The 21,203-nt window shown below is 41.6% G+C and overlaps 1 protein-coding gene across 1 annotated transcript in view; it reads right to left on the bottom strand.

The window, feature by feature from the left end:
• Positions 1–21,133, bottom strand: part of EGFLAM (EGF like, fibronectin type III and laminin G domains) — a 74,881-nt gene extending 53,748 nt beyond the window's left edge. The window contains exons 1-4 of the mRNA XM_031061144.1: positions 20,998–21,133; positions 5,773–5,882; positions 3,759–3,842; positions 2,626–2,652 (exon numbers count right to left, since the gene is read on the bottom strand). Coding sequence (XP_030917004.1) covers positions 2,626–2,652; positions 3,759–3,842; positions 5,773–5,882; positions 20,998–21,133 — 357 coding nt within the window. The remainder of the gene's footprint in view (positions 1–2,625; positions 2,653–3,758; positions 3,843–5,772; positions 5,883–20,997) is intronic.
• Between the last annotated feature and the right edge of the window lie 70 nt (positions 21,134–21,203).

The raw sequence follows: 21,203 nt of genomic DNA, 5'->3' as shown, positions 1-21,203 counted from the left end.
ATGTGCCTCATATTATTACCTCCAGACTCAAGTCTACAATAAACAGAACTGAGAGAATTTCTCTGAGTGCCTGGTCAGTGAAGATCAAAGCCCTGATATCTGCTAAGGTATTCAGCAAGTTCAATGTGTGCGCCCTCAAAACCTCAGCAAGGTGTCTTACTCATGTCTTACACTCATGGCTACCTGCCTCCTTCTGGCTGCGCCCTCTCCATGAACACAGCCCTGGAACACACAGGGAGTATCTCTGAAACCAAACATCTCATGTTCAAGGATCGGGATATCAGTGAATAAGTACAAATTCAGGACACCATCAAGCTACCCTGATCTGTGGCAGGGAATTACCTCCTCACACCAGGAACACTTTCAGATCAGATCCTGGAAAAGAATCACAGTTCATTGTGCCCCACTGTCCCGCAGCCTCAGAGTACATAGTTAATTTTTTTTTTGCTTGTATTTAGAAGACAGGTCTTAAATCCAAGTTCTGTCCCTCTCAGAAGAGACAGCATGGCCTCACAGATAACAAATTTAGGTAGTATGTGGAAGAGTTATCCCCATCATTTTTGTAGTGCCCCCTCCACTCAGATTAGCTCTATATTTTCTGATGCCCCAAACTCAACACTCAGTTGTTGATGATGCTTCAATAGTCACCAACCTCACTTTCTTGCCTTGCACGACTCTCTTGCTAAAATCCCGATAAATGACATTTGGTGTTCTCATTACAATTTCATATTGTTGAACAGGGCGAGGCAATGTAATGCTTTTTCAGTGGTAGGGGAGCCAATTTCACATAGGTTATCCCATATATCCCTGCCTGCCCTGCCACACTGCTTCCCTTTCCTACAAGCATGTTGAAACTGCGAGGCTCAGTAAGCTGCCTCACAGAAACCAGGATTACAAATTGTTTTCCAGAGGAATGTCTGTTTTCTGTTTTGTTTTAATCCAAAAGACCATCAAATTCTGGATTACAGCACAGCTGCAGAACTGAGCTGGTTTTAATGACACTCACTCCCCTGGCGACAATTCCTTCCCTGAACTACTGGTCTCAGCTGGTCACTTCCCATTTTGTACTGGTATGTTTAGTGATTTGACAGGGAGCAGTGTTGCTCTCCAGGGCTCTGTGCCCAGCCTAAAAGCTCCCACCTTTAAAGCCTACTAATTTTTATTGATTTTTCTTGTTTTTTATGTGTACTGGAGTTCCTGAATATTATTCCCCGTTAGAACAACTGCCTGTACTAAAAGGTATAGCATCTGCACTTCCCCTGGCTGCTGTCACTTACATATTCTCTGCTTTACGATGATATAATGCACAATAATACATTATCCACTTTGCTAAGACACAGACACATAAACACAAACAGGCAGTGCAAATCAGCTCTTGCTGCTACAGCAGTCCCATGTGGCCCAGAGAAGCCTCCAAGAAAGCAGCAGGGTCATACCAGCACCAGGAGAGGAGTGATGGAAACATGAACTATGCAGACTTAACCACAAAACTATTGCAGATTTCTGTTGAGTTTGGTATGAATACAACAGAAAGCATTTCATCGAGAACACCACTTCCTGGAGGATTAATGACAGCTGGGAGCTGATTAATCCCAGCCATTCATACTTCTCCACAAGTACTCCTCAGAAGTGTTATTTTTATCAAGCAGAAAAAAAGTGCCCAGCATGGAACCTCAGTTCTGAAATGCCATAATCCAGACTCAGCTCATCTAGGATTGAACCAGATAGTCCTGGTTCAAGTGCATCCTGAGGACTCAGCCTCCTGTAGTCCAAACAAACTCTCCCCTTATTTCAGACCACAGAAGCTTTGTGAGTTCCACCAACCATGCGAGATTTCTCTGTTCCTAAAATAGCTCTCAGAAAACAAAAGTTTGCAAGAGGCTGTTGATGCTAGGGATTTCAGTTAAACACTGAAATTGCTGTCCTCTTCCCATCCAAACCCAAGCACCTCCTGCTTGCTTCCTGCTCACAATAAACCCAACCTGTTTACTGCTCACAGGAAGCAGACTGGACTGAGTGCAGGACTGGAAATAATCAATCTGATTAATTCACCAGCTGCAAAGCCATTAAGAGAGTTGGTATTTCTTTCAAACTTGTTTTATACTAGTAGCTAGTCTCCCACTCCTTCCTCCTGGGCGTTGCAAGGCTGGCCTCTTCCTGCGCTCCTCCTCCTCCTTGGCTCTCTCTGGACTGGCTCAGGTTTTTCCCTCTTCATCTCCTCTCCAACTGCCAGACTCTGTTCTTCCTTTCTACTGACTGTTCTTCTCTTCTCCCTGACTACTTGACTGTCCCCCAAATCTCTAAATCCTCACTGCCTGGATAGATCTCATTTTTTACACAAATTTATTCCATCAAAACAAGGCATCCATAGATACCTCTGGTGACTGAGAAAAATTAATTGCTAAAAAGGGAGCTACTTTGCCTACACCCATCCACCTCGTCCACCTGTAGATTTTGAGCTTTTTGAGACTAATATTTTGACCACAATAGATCATGTGTAAGTGCTACATAGAATCAACATTTGAGATCAACTTTTGTGTGTGTCTGTGGAGAGACCAAGTCAGAAACATTCAATTTTATTTTTAATCACATCTGTGACCAAGTTTCATGTGAAGCAATACTTACAAAAATTGCTTGTCCTTCAGGTTGACCCTGGGAAAAAGCAAATGGGACTTGTTAAGAACTAAAATAATTAAAAGTGATGGCAAAAGCACATAAATAATGGGTCAGAGAATTAAAACAAGACCAATGCTGCAGCATATAGCAGTCTGTGTGGCTGTTAATCATCTGCATGAGTACTGGGATACAGACTTTCCTCTCCCACTGATTAAGAAGTACTGCTGTTAGGATTAAGATAAAAAAAAAAGTGCTGTTTGATTTTTCTTGGCACTACTGGCAAAACTAGTTTTTAAGAATCAGAAAAAGGTGAGAAAGGAATACAGAGATAAAGATAAGAAGGGAGAAAATAATGCATGAATAAAGAAATGATATATCATGACAACAATATTGTTTTATTCACAGAATCCTGTAACAGTCAGAACTGACAACCAGAGTGATGGAAACCTGCAGGAAATCTGAGCATCGTCCTCACTCTCGCTTCTTGTGAGGAAGTGGGGCAGAAAAAGGGAAGGAGGAAAGAGAAGGGAAAAATGAAAAAAAATCCCAAATCAAGAATGCCAAGGAGATATAAAAGAAAAAACATAACTTTAAAAACAATGGAGAGCAATGAGAAAAAGCAGTCCTTTCAAAAACAAAATAAACACCAGCGGCTGAGGGAATCTTCTAGAATATGAACTTGCAGAACTGCAACTAAAGTGGCCATATTTCAGGAGGCCACATTCTCACACAGAAGCAGAAACACTCTGTGTGTTAATCACACAGCTGTGTCAGACACTGCAATACACATACAGTGATAATGCAGCTCTCTCAAAGACTCGTGCAATTTCACCCCTTCCATGTGTGAAAATGCAGGCATTTAAGATTAAAAGTTCTATTTTAGTAGATTTCCTGACAAAGGTCAGTACTAGGAAGCTGAGAGCAAGTCCCAATAGTTTTACATGATAAAACAGCAAGACAAGAAGGAGGAAAAGTGCGTCACTCAAACACAAACCATTGTGATTTCCTTTTGCTCAATATCCAGAGCAGATTTGGGTCTTGGATCCTCACCATATTTCACAAAACTACAAGGAGACAGTTGCAAGTTTCCACTTGCATGTTCTGCTCCAGTGTTCTGATTGTTGATGAAAAGAAATACTCACCATGCTAATCATATCCAGACTCAGGGGAACATCGTGTGAGAGCTGTTTAACTGCTTTGTCACCTTCAACTTCTGAGTAAAAGACCTTGGGAAGAAGATATAGTCAAACCAGTTACAGCAATAGCTCCGTATTTCAGAATAGCTTAAGAATGAGTGCGCCAGTGCATCATTCTCACACTGAGGACAGAATTTGAGCCCATGATCCCCTGCCTTTCCAAATGCAGGAAAAGCTGAATTTAATATTCCTTACATATTTGCTGGAAGTTGTCAGTGTGACCAAAGGACACCATCACACAGTGAATACACCTACCTAATGTGGAACACAGCCGTAGTGCTTCTAGCAGAGGCCTGAGCTGTTTCATTGTGCATCATTTGTCTGCGGTTAACATGGACAGCTGCAGAGTTGTGGGACTAGTCTGCACTATACAGACACCTTACTTCATGCAAGAAAGATGTGGACATTTCATGATTATGACATTATAAAAATTGCTCTATCATAAAATGTCTCTTCATGTCTGCTGCCATGAGGGGACTAACGAGACAGACAATCTGCTTTCCTGCGCACATAGACCCAGAGATGCCAGAGGGTCAAGATACTAGACTGAAGACATTTTGGGTAGAGCACTGTTGTTGCTTCTTGTCATTGGTTTTATGATCATGCCACACACCAGCTCAAGGCTTGAAAAAAGAAGTGGAACTCAGATGCTTGATCTGTATGCATGAAGAGTGACCACTGTGTACAACTTAGGCCACTGCACCCTGCACCTCTGCTTTCACGAGAAGCATGGACCCAGCTACACACAGAGCGTGCCTGAAGCAGCTCCCGGCTGTCAGCAAGTGCTTTTTGGAGTTTTAGACTACTGTATGCTAGTTCATAGCACTTTCGTAACAATAAAATGAACTCTGCAGCTGGGCTGTACTGATGTCATTTACAAGACTGTGGGATAAAGGAGCATATGTACCAGAAATATCTATTGCAGGGATTTTTCTCTTTCTCTTAGTGTACATTAATAAGGTACTCAGTAGTATTCTGCTTCCCATCTTTTTACATAAAGCTGAATTTTGGGCATTTTATTGCTGGAAATTTCAAATCTGTCCACAGAAAATGCTAATAAGAAAAACTGCTATTCAGGTTTTTTTGTTGTTGAAGGGGAAAGCAACACATTCTAGTCAACATCTCCCACCTTTGGTACTAATTTCCCACTGGCACACTTCTATTTTGGGACTGAGTTTCACTGCCATGGAATACCTGTTAAAACAATACCTAACAAAAATGACTGAATGGCATGTTAGTGCTCATTGTTTTTCTTCTTGCACACTAAAATACAGTAACCAGTTTAGCCTAGCCCTTCTCTTTTGTCCTATAGGCAGAAGGTAACATGGCAGAGGCTTGATGGGGGTCACAGACTTCCCGAAAAACTTGCTGAGTACAACAGGAAAATCATTCAGCTTCTTCAACAGAAACTGACTTCTGAGGTGGGGGGAATTAAACAAAAGCCCTTTTGATATTTATGGCTGCAGGTGGGTTCCCAGGGATTCTATGCAGTACAGTACCTATCTAGGAAGAGATTCCATGAAACAGTCCTTCCCTTGTACCTGCTGCAAGTCTGGGAAGTTTTAGAGGCTTAGTTTGAAACATATTCCTGCTAAAGTAATCCTCAGGCTGGAAGTACAAGTCAAAAGATCTGCATGACCCTCACTTGCACAGTGCAATATCGACCAGCTCTGCTCCACTTTACTGTTGTATCAGAGAGCACTGAGAGCCTTTCAGGAAAACCGCAACAGAACAGCAATCTATATCCACTGCAGGCCCTTGGCATCCAACCCAAATGCCCATCACAGCTTGTTTCTAGAACATGAGCTGCTTGTTTTTTAAGGTTACAGCTCAGTCTGCTCAAGCCCACTGTTCCCTGGCTGTTTTCTGGGCAGTGGCACTGTTTGTGAGGAGAAGGAGCTGTGCTGCTGGGTTCAGAGCATGCAGCCTGAGCCAGGCAGCAGCACAGAGCATCACTTACCGTGTACCCCGTGATGGTGCTCGCGTGCTGCTTTGGCATCTTCCACTGCACGCTGAACGCCGTGCAGTTCAGTGAATTCAGCAGAATATCCAGAGGAGGCCCCAGCCTGTCTGCTCAAAACAAAATGGCATTGTGTAAGGAGCCACAGAACAAAACCCCTGTCCTTTTGCTGCCTGGCAGGTATGTCTTTCAAGAATAGGCCTGTGCTGCTCTCACTCCAAACTATCAAACATATACCACTACTCAGATTTGACTTGGGTCCCCCTTTTGCCTCTCCATTTCTGACTTCCAAGGTAGCAGCAGAACACCAGGAGAGGGGATGCAAAGGGGGACATCTCTTCTTGGTGGGCAAGCTGTTGCTTAGCTTAGGAGCAATGCCACTGAACAACTCATAGGCTTTTAAATTTGTTTGTGACATGCTGGATACTACCCAGGACCCAAAGACAGGGACATTCACACATTCACACTGCTTGTACAGGACAACTGTGGCACAGACCCAGACTACGGGGAAGGTCTCCCAGTAATGGTCTGGAAGACAGCACGTCTCACACACCACATGTGTAAGTCAGTAAGGACATCTTTGGGGAAGGAAAATCCAGCCGTGTGGAAGAGAGTCAAACCACGCCATGTTCCCTGGGCCCTCGCCCATTTTCTTTATTAGCACAGACGTAGTCCCATGGATTCCTGCTTGGTCAGTGGCTCTGAACACAGCATGTGCTACCTCCTTTGCTCACCTTCTGCCCTGCACTCAGCAATAGCTGGAACCACACACCACCTGCTACCTAAAGGAGTGATACACCAGGGCTGGTGTATCAGTGTCCACTTAAGAAGCATTTCACATTCAGAAAACAGCTTTCCAATTTTCACAACACCCAATGAGGCAGATTAGCATTTCAGCTGCATTAGTAATAAGGAAGAAAGAATACCCCCTAAACATTCACTCTTAACATATTCATAGCAACCTTGTGTTACTTTCTGGGGAAGCTCTATGAGACAAATTTGCTGGAAGGCAAATAGTTGCTGAAATAATGAATTTTAACCAGCAATGACAAATAGTCATGTAAGGCAAGTCTCAAATTCATATTCTGAATGCACTATAGGCCAATAACATTATTTACTGAAAGTATTTGATGAATAATTTGGAACAACAAATAAATTTGAACAAAATGCAATCCATTTGTAGACTATCTGCAAATAGAGAGACAACATCTGTTTAATAAGGAGACACATAATGAATTATTCACTCAGTCCTAGAAAACACTACTATCTCCAGGTTGCAGATGATGAAAGAAACACAGAGAGCCAAACAGTGACCTCAGTTACACTGGCCTATAGATTGTCACTGTGGAGTAAATACAAAGCCCTGGACTATGCCAGGGAAAACAAGAGCAAGGAGCCAGAGAGGCCTATAATTTTATCCTCCCTGTTTAGTTCTCCCTAGAAGTTAGGGAATTCCCCTAACACAACAGGGATATGGCTGGATGCTTGCTTGGGAGCCAGGCCTAAGCACCATCAGCCCTAGCACTGTTTTTGCAAGCAGCCTCAGGTGATGGCCAGCGCTCAGCACACACTGCATCCTGCCCTCTCTGCGACAGAGCCGTGTGACAGGCAGGCACATGGCACTAACGCTGCAGGGAACCTGCTGCCTCATGCCCACACCAGCAGCCAAGAGGAAGAAGAAAGCCAGTGGCAGCTGTGACCCGTGCACAGAGTTATTTCCTGGGGAGGCTAGAGGGCAAGGCAGAGAGGAGTATCTCACGGAGCACGGCAGCCCCAGAGTCCTCTGCTGTCAGCACTCCTGGCCTGACAGCCCAGTGATGTGCATCTGGGGATTCAGAGTCACTTCTGGTTGTCAGAATTTCTCACAACCTGGCAGAAAGTAAAAAATGTCCATCTCTGGACTGAACTTTCCCTTCTCAGCCACGGCAAAGTGACGGCAGGATCTGACACAAGCATTGTTTATGGCACTGAGATGTCATGGCTTTTGAACAACCGTATCAAAGAGGTTTGTCAGCTGACCACAACTGCTGCAGCACATGTCACGGCTCTACTGACAAGCCATTCTGAGATAAACCTGAGCTTAATGCATTTTGCATGATTTTACCGAGCATCATGTATTAGGCAGGCACACTAAACACAGGTATTGACGCTGGTCTAAACATTTACGTCTTTATGTCAAATGTCATGTTTAGACTATTAAAAATAATAAAGAGTTTTTAGGGTAAAACTCTTGGGGTATTCGTAGTTTCTCCTACAACTGGGGTCAGAATTTGGTCTTCTCAAAACTCAGCATGGAACCTCTTTGTTAATCTGGTAGGATCAGGCACAGTGCAAAACCACAACAGAGCCTCCTCCCCTGAGCACCTGTGGATTGGGAATCTGCAGACAAGGGGCGTGAGACATATCCACTGCAGACAAGGGGCGTGAGACATATCCACTGCTTGTACATGCTCTGAAGATCTGCCTGAGTGATGATCCCCCTGCCAGTGCCCTCTGGGTCAGTGAATACCTAAGAAGGCATGGAGGTTTGCTCTGATCATAAAGAACAAGGAGCCAATTTATATAAACAATAAAATTAAACATGTTTTGTACAAACACAGTCATTCTCCTTTCTGGCCCATCAGGCACAGAGAGTTCAATACTGTCCAAAATGCTCTTATGGTAATGGAAGCAATGACTTCAGTGCCATGCAAAGAACCAATTAATCAAGGGGGAGCACCCTCACACATATTATGACTATACATTGTGAAAGTAGATCAAACACAAGAACTTAATGAGGATTTAGCCTCATTAGATAAACAATGTTAAGCTGACAATGTTGTGTTTACTTTTCTGCTTACAGCTACTTTCCTTCCTGTTTATACATCTTTGGTTCCATACTTCTAAAAATATGCAAAAAACACTAAACCAGTAAAAAAGTCACCAAAGAAGCTCTCCAAGTAAGCTGAAGAATACATAAGAAGTCTCCCCGAGGTGGAGTAAATTTTGCCATTATTTGAATTTTTGCTTCACAATAACAACTCAAATTAAAAATGGTGAAAAAGCTTATGCCATTAATATAAGCATCACTTCCATTGTGGCTCTCACTGCCACATACAACAGCCTCTGCCCAAATATTAAATACCCATGGGCTACCATCAGGGTGGCCACAGGCTAAAGGTGTGCCTCCTGGGAATGGTCCCCAGCCTGGGCCCATCAATGGTGTTATCCTTTACTGCAATGAAGAGATGAAATTCTTTGCTGTGAGGGTGGTGAGGCACTGTCACAGGCTGCACAAAGAGGTTGTGGATGCCCCAGCCTTGGCAATGTTCACAGCCAGGTTAGATAAGGCCTTGAGCAACCCAGTCTAGTGGGAGGTGTCCCTATGGCAAGGGGATTTGGATTAGATGGTCTTTAAGGTCCCTTCAACCCCTTAGCATTCTCCCATTCTACCACTGCCATCACTGACTAGCGGAAATGTCACTTCCATGTCTGTCCCTGTGATTTTGTGCGGTCACCTCGAGTACACAGCGGAAACACTTCCAGTGAATCCACCCTCTGCTCCCAGGCACATGCTGGCCTTGTGCAGGGCTCAGCAGCAGTCACCTCATCCAGATCCTTTCCTCCAGCTACTCCAAAAAAACTGTTTATGCAGGAAGCTCTTCCTTCCTTCCTTCTAGTCACGGACTGAAACCAAAATCTTACTACAGTGATGAACAGTTGTGAGAAAAAGCCTCAACTTCAAGCCAAATACATTTCTAATGTTCATAAGTTTCACATTTGAAGCACTTTGGATGAATTGGATAAAGCCTATCCCTACTAGTATATACTATCAGTACTACTATTTTAGAGCAAATTTCAAAACCTATTCAAATTTTAAATTATATTAAAATACTAGTGATTGAAAACAGTTTTAATCTTAAATACTGATGAATGGAATATCTGAAAGGATTTGTGTTAGAAATCTTTCTTTTAGAATTTTAATCATATTTTGAATTTAATCTTTTCTTTTTAGATGTTGTTGCTGTATCAAGGCATGCAGGTAGTCACAGTTACTTGCAGATCCTGAAACAACATGCAAATTCACTGATACAATCCACATGCAATAATACTGTAATACATTTAAGGGAAAACAGATGGTTAATTTCATCTTTATGAGCTTGTCGTTTGGAAAATCAAACTATTTATACTACATTTTCTGTACTACTCTTAACAAGAGAGCATAAGCCAATGAAAGGAGATAAGCATTTCACTATTTTACTCCTAAATCTCTGTGGGTAACAGCCTAAGAGGTACTGACTGAAGGGCTCCTTATTTTCCAGGCTGATGTGTCTCCCATTTCATGAAACAAGTGAAACTTGTTGATGAAATGCCAACTGTCACTACTAAAATGTCACAATGTAAGAAAAGAGGAATAAAAAAAGCTCAAGAAAAACAATTCAAACTAATTCTAAATTGAAGTTTTCTGAAAAGAACACTTTCCAGAAATACCTCTTAATTTCTTCTGTTTGAAACATTATTTGTATTCACCAATTTACCAAAAAATCGCTCCCCATGAATTTTATTAAAATAGCATTTTATCATTGTAATAGCTGTTTCTGAAGGAAAAAAGCTTGTCCACTCCAAGAGGTGAAAACAAAGTGTAGAACAGCCCACTCTCACTGAAATATTGGTGAAATTCTTATTTATTAAACAATAAACAGTGATAAGGTCTTTTGCTTCCCTTATTTTACAGACAGAAAGTTATGCAAACACCACAGTGGAAGGAAGACAACATGACAAAATGAAAAGGTCAGGAAATTCTAAATGAAAAAAATATGCCATCTTTAAATTTCTTTGAAGCCTTTTCCAGCTCCCACTGCCCAGCAGCGGTACGTAAGAGAGCAAGAATTTCGCAGCCACAACAACTACAAAGGACAAGGACTCAAAGCTGGAAAATCTCAGCCAGCCTGTCCTGGTTCTGCACCCGGAACAGCAACATCCACACACTGAAAATGTTGATAGTCATTTCTCTGAACGAATCACCTACCACTGCCTCAGATCCTGCAGCAGAGATGGCAGGTAACACGGCCCTAGAGAGGCACCATGGTTTTGGATTCAAACCACAGTGCACAAATCTTTGGAGAGACTAACCTGACCTTCATTAGTCCTTTAAAAATACTGCAAAAGAAACCACAATGAAAAAAAAAAATCTCAACATTTTAATAAATAACAGGCTTGGACTCATGTGCCGTGTGGCTGATGCTTACATAGCATCTGTTATCTGCCCCAGGGACAACTGAGGTGACACTCACTGGGATTTTTATAGCCCAGCAAAGGGGAATGAAGGATACAAAGCTCAGAACTTAAGCTACAGTGCAACACCACGAATCCCATTAAGAGCAAACAGGCACAGTGTCACTGGTGGCTTTGTCATGGCTTCTCCTGCTGTATCTTGGCCCTGCAGATCACTGACCAGAAAGGCAGCAAGGGGGAAGATCTCTCCTTACACTCCTTCCTGGAGCAAGGCTCTGCTCCCAGGAAGGCTCCAGCTGCAGCAAAGGGAAGGAGAGAGGAGGTGAGCTCTGCACAGTGCAACAGGGACTTCCAGAGCTGAAAAGGAAAAGCAGTAACTACTTAAAAAAAAAAAAAAAACAAAAAAAAAAAACAAAAAAAAAAACAAAAAAAAAAAAAAAAAAAAAAAAAAAAAAAAAAAAAAAAAAAAAAAAAAAAAAAAAAAAAAAAAAAAAAAAAAAAAAAAAAAAAAAAAAAAAAAAAAAAAAAAAAAAAAAAAAAAAAAAAAAAAACAAAAAAAAAAACTTTCAGAGAGCTATCTATAAAAAATTCTGCCCATGGATGGTTATGCCCTGGACACACTTTTGAAGAATTCCTTATGCTGAAGGTTATAAAAAGCAGGGGACAGCATATCTCTGAGCAAAGGTCTAGTTTGTAGCTGTCTTGCCCTAGTCAAAATGAGCACATCAGGCAATCTCTAGGCAAATCTTACAGTCTTGTGTTTTTAATAATTACTGCTGAGAGGCCAGTTTGATTCACACAAGTGCATACATTCATACCTTGTACCTGCACCTGGATAACCTGGTGGAAGTTATGCTTTCCTAATGGAAGCATTTTCCACTTCCAGAGGAAATGGAGTATAGGTGCCTGTAAAAACCCCCACCAAGACACTCCACTTGCATAATTTCCAGTGCATTTCTGGAAGTCTGAGTCAAAATCCAACACTTACTCCTCTAAAACCAGGCTTGTGCTTTGCCCATTGAAGCCCCAGTGCTGGGGCATGGCTGTCCAGTTCCTGATATCTCTGCAGCACCTTGGCCTGGCAGAGGAAATTGGTAACCAGGTTTCTGTTGTTGGAGAAGGGATGGGGTGGCACTGAGGCTCACTTCTCCCTTCTCCAGCCTACAAGCTTCTCGAATGCAAAGCTCAACACTTTTCCTGGCTTGGGATTTCCTCTCTGGGCTCCAACCTGCCTGGTCCCTGTGGATGTGTCCAGTGACTGGCAGGCTGCAGCCAGCCCTGCCTGCCCTGCCACTGCCTGCCATCCCATCAGCTGCTTCAGCAGTTTTCAGATAACTTTGAAAAAACGTGTCTGAGAGATTTAACTTAAGGGCCAGAAGGTAGCTGAAATCAAGCAACAGTACATCACCCTGTCTGTGTAATAGATTTTGTAAGCAGTGGGGTGGGTGCCTAGGAAACAACATGCCAGCAGCATATCCTGGCATCTCCTCCCACCTCTTTTGTCTCATGGGTTATGCCTCCGAGGTGCAAGGAAGCACTGTGGGGAGCTTCACAAACCACAGCACTTCAAAAAGTAAAAAGGCCAGAGAAATTTTTTAAATGCCAAATAAATAACTTGAAAATTTATTTTCCTATCCAATTTTCCTATTCCAATTAATATCACTTATTTTTCAGGTGTTTGCTGTCCAAATCTTATTAACTCAATGGAACACATGGCAAAATTGTTCATGACAGTTGAAAAGTGTTCTCCTTGATGTACCTTAATTGTTCACTTTATCTACTACACATTTCTTTCTTGCTGAAACCCAGAACAAGTTTTCTGCAAGTTCCGAATGTACAGTTCTTGAAGAAACATCTTACTTGGTACAAAAAAATAATTAAAGGGGAGCTTCCTGAATAGTGGTCAGATAGAAAAAAATTACAATCAGATAATCACACACTCATTACATACACACATGCAAAAAGCTTAAAGTGTAAAGAGGACAAAGCTGACCATGTGACAGGCACAAATGTGCAGGGGGAAGATGTGACACATGCAGCATTTGGGTTTCCACAATCCTTCCAAGTCCTGAGTGACTGTTTTGAAGCTCATTATTCATGGACACAAACAATCTGGTCCTGCCCCAGAAAGTATCACAAAATCAGTGTGTGGGCTTATTATCCCTGAGGTTGTGGCACAGGCCTCATAGAGGTACACAGAACAAAGTGTAGCCAGCCACCTCCCATCAAACACTTTATACTGATCACAATGCCAGAAAACACTCATTTCTCTGCAGAAAGCAGAGTAGTTGGTCCAGTTGGTGTTTTCAGACCATGACTGGATGCAGGAGAGCTCAAAGGAAGCTAAACCTGCAAGGTGAAACAGAAGTTTTCAGGAGATCCTCATGACACTCAGCAAAATCACAGAGGGAGTGTGGCTGGAAGGCGCAGTTGGAGATCACCTAGTCCAAACCCCTGCTCAGAACAGGCTCAGCTGCACCCGGTTGCGCAAGACTTTGCATAAAGAGGTTTGAATATCTCCAAGGACAGAGACTCCATGACCTCTCAGGCTAAATTCTCAGTTACCCTCACAGTAAAAAAGTATTTGCTCATGTTAAAGGGAATTTCCTGCTTTCCCTTTGTGTCCACTGCCTCCAGCCCTGTCAGAGGGCACCACTGAGAAAAGCCTAGCTCCATCTTCCTTACTCCCTCATAATTTATACACCCTTGTATGATTCCCACAAGTATTTTACTTCTGAAGAAAATCTGGCATCTTCTCAAGGTGCAGGAAATTCTTCCCCAACTCAGTTCCTCCATAAAAAATGGGATCATTTCAATACCTTCTGCAGTCAGCAAGTCTCTCCATTCACTAACACTATCAGTAAAACCAGAAGAAATTCTTTGTCTGTACTAAGTGACTGAAATAACTGTGGTTTTTAAACCTGAATCCCTGCACTGATTTAGTGTGGGACACGGCCTGTACTTTCAAAGAACCAGTAACAAGCAGCAGGATGTGAGAGCTGAGAGACCGACAGGGAAGGACAAAACCCTCTTTGGTGCAAGAGACAATGAGACATGGAAATATATCCCAGCATAAAGAACAAATACATAGGGCAGAAAATAGCACATGACCCAGGCACAGCTATGATGTCCACACAGCTAGTATTTAATGCTCCCTATCAAAGCATTCCCTGCTCACTGTCTCCTGCAGCCTGGAGAGTCCAACCCTTTGTCCAACCTCTACCAGGGCTACCCCAGGCAAACCATGCCCTTTACTTGGCATCAGCTGGTCCAAACAGCTCACTTTTCCCCCCTTTAAAGCCCTTTTAGGTGCTGTCTTGCTCTTTGTCCAGAAGCCCCTGAAAGAATTGCTAATATTCTGCAGGTTTCTTCTTCCATCCTATGCCCCTATGGCTCTGCAGGGGTAAATGGCCTCATCTCCCCCTACTGAGAGAGTCTTTTGGCACACACATGGACAGAGAAAGAGTTCTTCACTGCAAAGTTCAACTCTGCTATTGTGACTGATCAGTTAAGATGGGAACATTAGCAACCTGCACACCACAGGTTCACACGGGAACAAGAACACCATGAAATGGGAACTAAAAATGCCAGCAGGACACCAATCTCCATGCACGGCTGGAGTATCAGCTGCAATGCCAACATCTCCGTAAACAATCATCTTCATAAAATGCCTGCTTATTTTTGGAAACATGTTACCTTCTCCTGTAATTGTCTAGAAAGCAGAATATGAAAGAGACCTCACATTTCAGTTCCAAGGAACAGATTTTGGCTTCTGCAATCTCTAATTAAACCACAAAAATTTTGGTCCTAGACACATACTTTCCATCATCTACAGTTTGACAAGTTTTGTTCACAGCTTGGCTTCTTTTTTCCTAAAATGATACTCTAGCTGAAATTTTTAATGCACAAAAGCAATTAAACTTGAGTGAAATACTGTATAATTTTTGCCCTTAGGAATTTTTATCAAAAGATTTTTGAGCACAGAAACACAAAGCCAGTCTTGATTTAAAACTTTGTATGTGCAACAATACCTCTGGCAGAGCAGAAAGATCAGAATGATTTCTGTAGTATGATCAACATTCACATGATGTTCATTTCCCATCATTTTAGAAAGACAATTTTGCAAGTTCCAAATGTACATAGGTATTGATATATACCATCGTTTTCATAGATGCCAGCAATTTTAACCTACTTCAAAAATTGAGAGAGGTGTGAAGAATAATCTGTTTTGGGATTCTTCCAGCTTCAGAGATCTTTCTGTGCAAATAACACTGGATTGACTATCCTCTGAGGATGTGGGAAAACTCAGACCCACTCACTGTCCACTTCTTAGAAGAACTGCTCTTGACATGACTGCTACCTGCACTGCTATATAAAATGTGTTTATTAGCTGTAAGGTTAACATATATAAGGGGAAAGACACCCTATCACTACTTGGGGATACACTCAGAAAGCCATGTTCAGCTCTTGGCACCTGCATATAGTTTCTAATTCCTAGCTCTAAAAATTATCCAGGATAACTCTGGCGATGCTTGAGTGAGACATCTTTTTTAAGAAAAGAAAGCCAATGCAAATTGGCTATCCACCTACAGCGATCCAGCCCAAGAGAAGAAAGGGTTTCTCCCACGACCACATAGCTGTCCTATCCCTTTTGAACAAAAGGCTCCCTTTATCAATATTGTGTGGATTTCTTTTCCATCAGAGGCTAATATCCTGAGGGACTTTCCTCAACAGTAGTCTTCACTCCTGAGTGTAGCTACCCTATGTTCAGTGGAGGGACTGGCATGAACTTGGTGTATTTCACACTAGACACCTCTCACCTGCAGAGTTTTATGGATCATCACACAGTGTATCATTATCTAGGTTTGAGTTAGGCATCTGGTTGTGCAAAAGCTTTCCCCCTAAGCCTTCAATTTTCAGTGGCTAATGCCCTCCTGAAGCAGTTACTTTCAAAGATGAATTCTGGTGTGCTTGTTCTCAGCTCAGTGGCTCTGAGAAGTCTGAAAAAGTAATGTTGATATTTTGCTGTGGTTTGGATGGTCACATTATCTGAAATAACTAATCTGGTTGTCATGTGAAAGCATGTTCACTAAAAGTAAAATATAAAAGAAAAAATCTTGCCTAGCCTTACCCAAAAGTATTTCCTTTCAGCTGCAATTAGTCATGAAGAACGGGTTTGGGAATTTGTTTGATTTGTGGGATTTTTTCTTAGATAGATCATTTGTTTGCACAGAAAACAATTAAGAAATTTTATTCAAGATCACACATCTAACATAATCTCCTGTGTCCCTGTGATTTAGAAAGTCTTTTGTTATGCAATCATAGGCCACCATCACACATTCACTGAAAAATATGGCCCCCAACTGTACACTCAACAATGAAATAATAAATTCTGCAAAGACCTATTCATGGCTGTTTGCTTAGATTACAGGTATCTTTAATATCCTTTAATGACTTTTTAATATGAAAAACTTTCTATAAGCATTTGAGAGTTTCATTTCCTTGTGATGGAAAAGTTGTGAAAAGGTCCTATCAGTCCTGTTTTGAGGACATGAAGGAATAATAGCCACCTTTTTTGAATTAATTTTATTTTCAATTTAAAAAAGAGCATAAAAAGAGCATAAACACATATTAAAAGAGAATAAATAGAAACACGCAAAAATGTGAGTCCCAATTTAAGCATGAAGTTACAAACTTCCATGTATTCTCTCAGCTAATCAATGAGTTTTAAGGGGCACTGAAGAGAACTCATGCACTGAAATTTTCCAGTTTAAGAAAACAAGGTACTATTATGTTCCTCAGGATGTCTTTTGGGTGAGTGACACTCAGAATCCCTGCCATTAAATTCAAGGTGAGTGTCACTGTTGGATGTGTTCACTTTTCATAAGCTGCAAACAGTACATAGTGCTGTGTCCTGTCTAGTCCAGTGTCACTGAGAGAAAAAGAGGGTTTTTTCCTCCAAGGCACACCAGAAGCCACCGTGAAAATCACCCACACATTATCACTCAGTTAAAGCCTGGAAGAATTGACTAAAATTGGGGTACAGCTGTGATGAGCACCCCACAGAAGTATTTTCACTGTCTAAAGTGGCATGGCTGGAAAAGGATAAAAGCATAAAGACACTCCATTCCCATTTTTAAAAATAAGAATCTGGCCTATGAAGGACTGGCAAGCAGTCAAAGACAGGCTGTGACAGCCTCAAGGCAGAAAGATTTCCCAAGGATCACTCTAGTTCCCTAAACTCCAGAACAACCCCTCCTCTCCAAAGCACCACTGTGAACCCCAGTATCTGGTATAGAATGCCTTGGCTAATTTTACCTTCCTGAACACTGGTGGAAGTCTGAATAGTCATTTCAGACATTGGCATTGGCAAAATGGTGCCAATGAAAAACATTTACTGAAAGTTTCCTTGTACAGAGGAAGATTGCAATTTCATGACGGAAAGGGCACAAGACATTTTGCTGGAAGTGAGACTAACTAAAGTTAGAAAACATACTTCAAAATGTGCAACAGTGACACACAGAGTAACATGCTCAAGTGGACTTATTCACCACATTCATACTGCTGCCCTGGAAAGTATTCTCAGAATGCTCCTATCTGCATGAGGTGGTGATGTGATTGATCAGTTTTCAGAATTTACCAGCCCATGGACCCCAGAGGTACTAGAGGAACTCAATCAAAATCAAAATGTCACATAATGTTGTGATGCAACTTATACCTGAAGGTGGCGAACAACGAATACATATATAATGAGTGCTTGATTTTATTGGTGTTGGATAAATCAGGCATTTTTGAAACTGTAAGAGGATGATACTAATCTTCCCTCAAATAAATTATTCACATCTTCTTTATTAGTTCTAGCTCAGAGATATGCACTGTCTCTGACAGCTCGACATCCCTCACATTAGGAATCATTCAACTTCCAAGTCATTCCTCTTCTCAGACACTTCACATCCAGCAGCAAATCAACCTTACCCTTGCATGCTTTACAAGTGGGATTTATGATGACAGTGAATAAGAATTCATCCTATTGTTGTTCCAAAAACTGTAATATTTAAAAACTCAAATAAGCACCTTCTTCCCCAAAGACTGTTGCATTTTTCATATCTGTAGACCTGATTTCAAGGCAGTTTGACCTATTTTGATACATACATACAGCTAGAATTTCAGAAGTGTTATTTATGTAGCAGCTCTTATTATAGTCGGATTTTCTAAAGAATTCAAGTATCCCAGTGCCAAATCCATCGGAAAAAAAAGTCATTTACTGTAGTCCTGACCAAGGAGCTGCGCTCTTTCGAAACTCTGGCCCTGGTATTGAGTGCTACTCTCTTGTAAAATCTTCAGGCTTTAACTGGTCTGATTCCTCCAGCATTTACACAGAAAGCTGGTGATATCTACTGCTGTGGACATCTGGGAAAGAGATACAAGCCAAATTATTTATATTAGCTGGCAAGCATAATATATTTATAAAAGGAGAAGCATTCCTAAGCATCAGATATGATTATTTTTACTCTCCATGCAGACTGTCTTACCCGTTTTATTATTCTACAGGGCGTTGGAATTTTACTCTCTGTTTCTAAAGACGCATCAATGCAATACAGTGCAACAACTTTATGGCATGAACATCCACAGGACTGGTCAGCTCTTTCCCCTAAAATCACACAACCATTAAAATTAAATACTGTGTTTATATTAGTAGCAGAGTAACACAGTAGAAGCTAGCTTCAGACTCTCTATTCTTCAACCAGTTGAAACTTGAAACAGAGATGGCAAAAACCTGTGCCTTTGCAGAAGGCAAAAGCAAGAAAGCAATGTGAAAGCAGCAGTATGAGTGCCAGCTTCTGGGAGTACAAGACATAGAGAATCCCAGGCTAATCTGTTCCCAGCTATACTATTCACCACACGGTGTCTAAGGATTTGTTTTAAGCCCTTCCCAAAGAGTCTATCATCCCGTTTTCTTGTCTCCAGAAGATGTATTATGTAACTGTAAATAAATGTTCAAATGATTTTAGCAGTCATCAGAATCTCTTGTATTTGAGTACAACAGCCCTTTTCCCTGAAGATTCATTTAAGAAGTTGCATTTGTGGCCATTTTACTACCTATTTTTAACTTCACAAACAGATTTCTCACTTTGCTGCTTTCTTGGGATTACAGAACTGATCTTTGTAAACTAAGCCCTGACCTGAAACCTGGGATCCATTTTACTATCTTTTTTCTTTTGATCCACAGGACCTCCAATTCAACTTCTGTTATTGAAGATCAACTGGTTTTATGACTTCTCTCTTGATATAACCTCTTGCTTTCACCTCAGTTAAAATTCCTGTACAAGTCTCACTTCTATCCATATTAAAAGGGCAACATGAAAAAAAAATCCTACAGAACTTTTTACTGTCTTATCTCTTCTTTACTCACTGAATGTGTAATTTTGTATGTGTGAGTAAATGATAGCTCTTTTCCACTCTTAACCACCCAGCATATGATATGCTGCAAAACAAGGCAGAGATGTTCCAGCTACTTGAAACTACACCTATTCTGAGTGTTTTGAGGGCAACATTTCATAGTAAGGATCCGGTCATGGCATGCTTGGGAGCCCTCAATTCCAACAATCCCCACAAAGTACAGATGGGATTGAAATCAGAGATATATATACACTGCACACAATCTCTGTGGGGGATCTCCCTCTTCAAATCTTGCTACAAGTGGATTTTCAAATGTTTGCACAGATTTTGAAAAAATTTTGCTCAATAAAACTCATTACTTCTTATACAGCAAAAGAAGCAAGAAAGGAATGATTGAATCAGTTGGTGAATCTGAAGCATGCTATAAAATTTAACATAAAAACGTGTGCTAACAAAAGTAAGGTAAACACAATACAAACATATTAATTCTTTTCCTTCACAACACTACAGTTAAATGTCCAAGCTTTAAGCTGTTTTAATTTAATGCACAAAAATATATTTTTCCCCAGGTCTGCCATTCTCCTGTGACTAGTGGGAAAAACATATAACAGTATGTTACAGTCAAAGAATATCTTAAAATATTTACACATTTGCCTCCCCAACTCTACATACCCTGTATTTTTAATGCAAACTACTAATCATCTCATTCACAATGCCTGTCTGCCTAATTTCCTCAAGTACTTAATGGTGGCTATTATGACAACCAAGGATCATGGGACTAGATCCCCAAGAGACAAGGTCAGACCAGTAAAATTAGCCATCTGTCCAGTAAGGGTTTTAAGCTCAGGCTGTATTTAAGTATTAAGTTTCCAACTGTACAGGCACTTGTTTTCTTCTCATATGAGCAAGAAAAGGCACAACAGTGATTCTAAAAACCAGCAATAAAAATCTTTCAATACTGTGAGATAGATACAAAAAAAGATTTAAAGCTACAAACATTTTGTGGGATGAGGCAGAACTTACAAAACTTTTTGTATTTTCAGCTAAACTGATCTCAGTGAACTTAGTGATAAGAGCCAGTGTTGGTCACAGACTCCAGGACAGTCACAGTGTTTGAGACAGTCCCAGGCATTGTTATCTTTTCTTAGCACCGCAATTTGTAAAGTATACAGAATGTCAAACTTCACCATGCACTATGTCTCATCTTATTGTTTACATTTTGCCTTACTGTTTCATATGCTGCAGACTGTAAAAGGGTTTTAAGAGACTCGGGGTTTTAACTTTCAACCTCCAAGGACTGTGCAGGACCTCCTTGATCAGCGCGCAAGCCTCCCCTCGACAGCCGTGGGAACTCCCCCAGGACATGGGCAGCGCTCAGCCAGGAGCAGGACCAGGAGGCACACCAACCACATCATGCTTGGTACTCGACAGCTACATTTCTGGGACAAAATCATTGCTTCTCTAGTCATTTTTCTTTCACATGGACTACTCTGTGTCTCAGGTTAATCGCTGCCACACATACCAATGTCACAGCCACGGAACAGCCTTCCCGACAGGTCACCCCTGACTGCTTAGAGGTTCACCTGGCTTCTAACTCTGCTCACGCCGCACCGCAGGTAACGGCATCCAGGGAAAACCGGATAAAATTTCCGCCAATTTCTTCCGCAGTAGCTGCAGCCTTGTCCTGGTTTGTAAATCGAGTGCGCCCACCGGCACTGGGTGCAAGATGTCGGAGGAAACGGGTCATACACCGACCCGACGGGTCACACACCGACCGGACAGGTCACACACCGACCCGGCAACTTGGCGGGTCCCTG

The sequence above is a fragment of the Geospiza fortis genome, unplaced genomic scaffold, assembly GCF_000277835.1.
Source record: "Geospiza fortis unplaced genomic scaffold, GeoFor_1.0 scaffold163, whole genome shotgun sequence".
Lineage (NCBI taxonomy): Eukaryota > Metazoa > Chordata > Aves > Passeriformes > Thraupidae > Geospiza > Geospiza fortis.
This window is presented reverse-complemented; position numbering and strand designations above follow the sequence as displayed.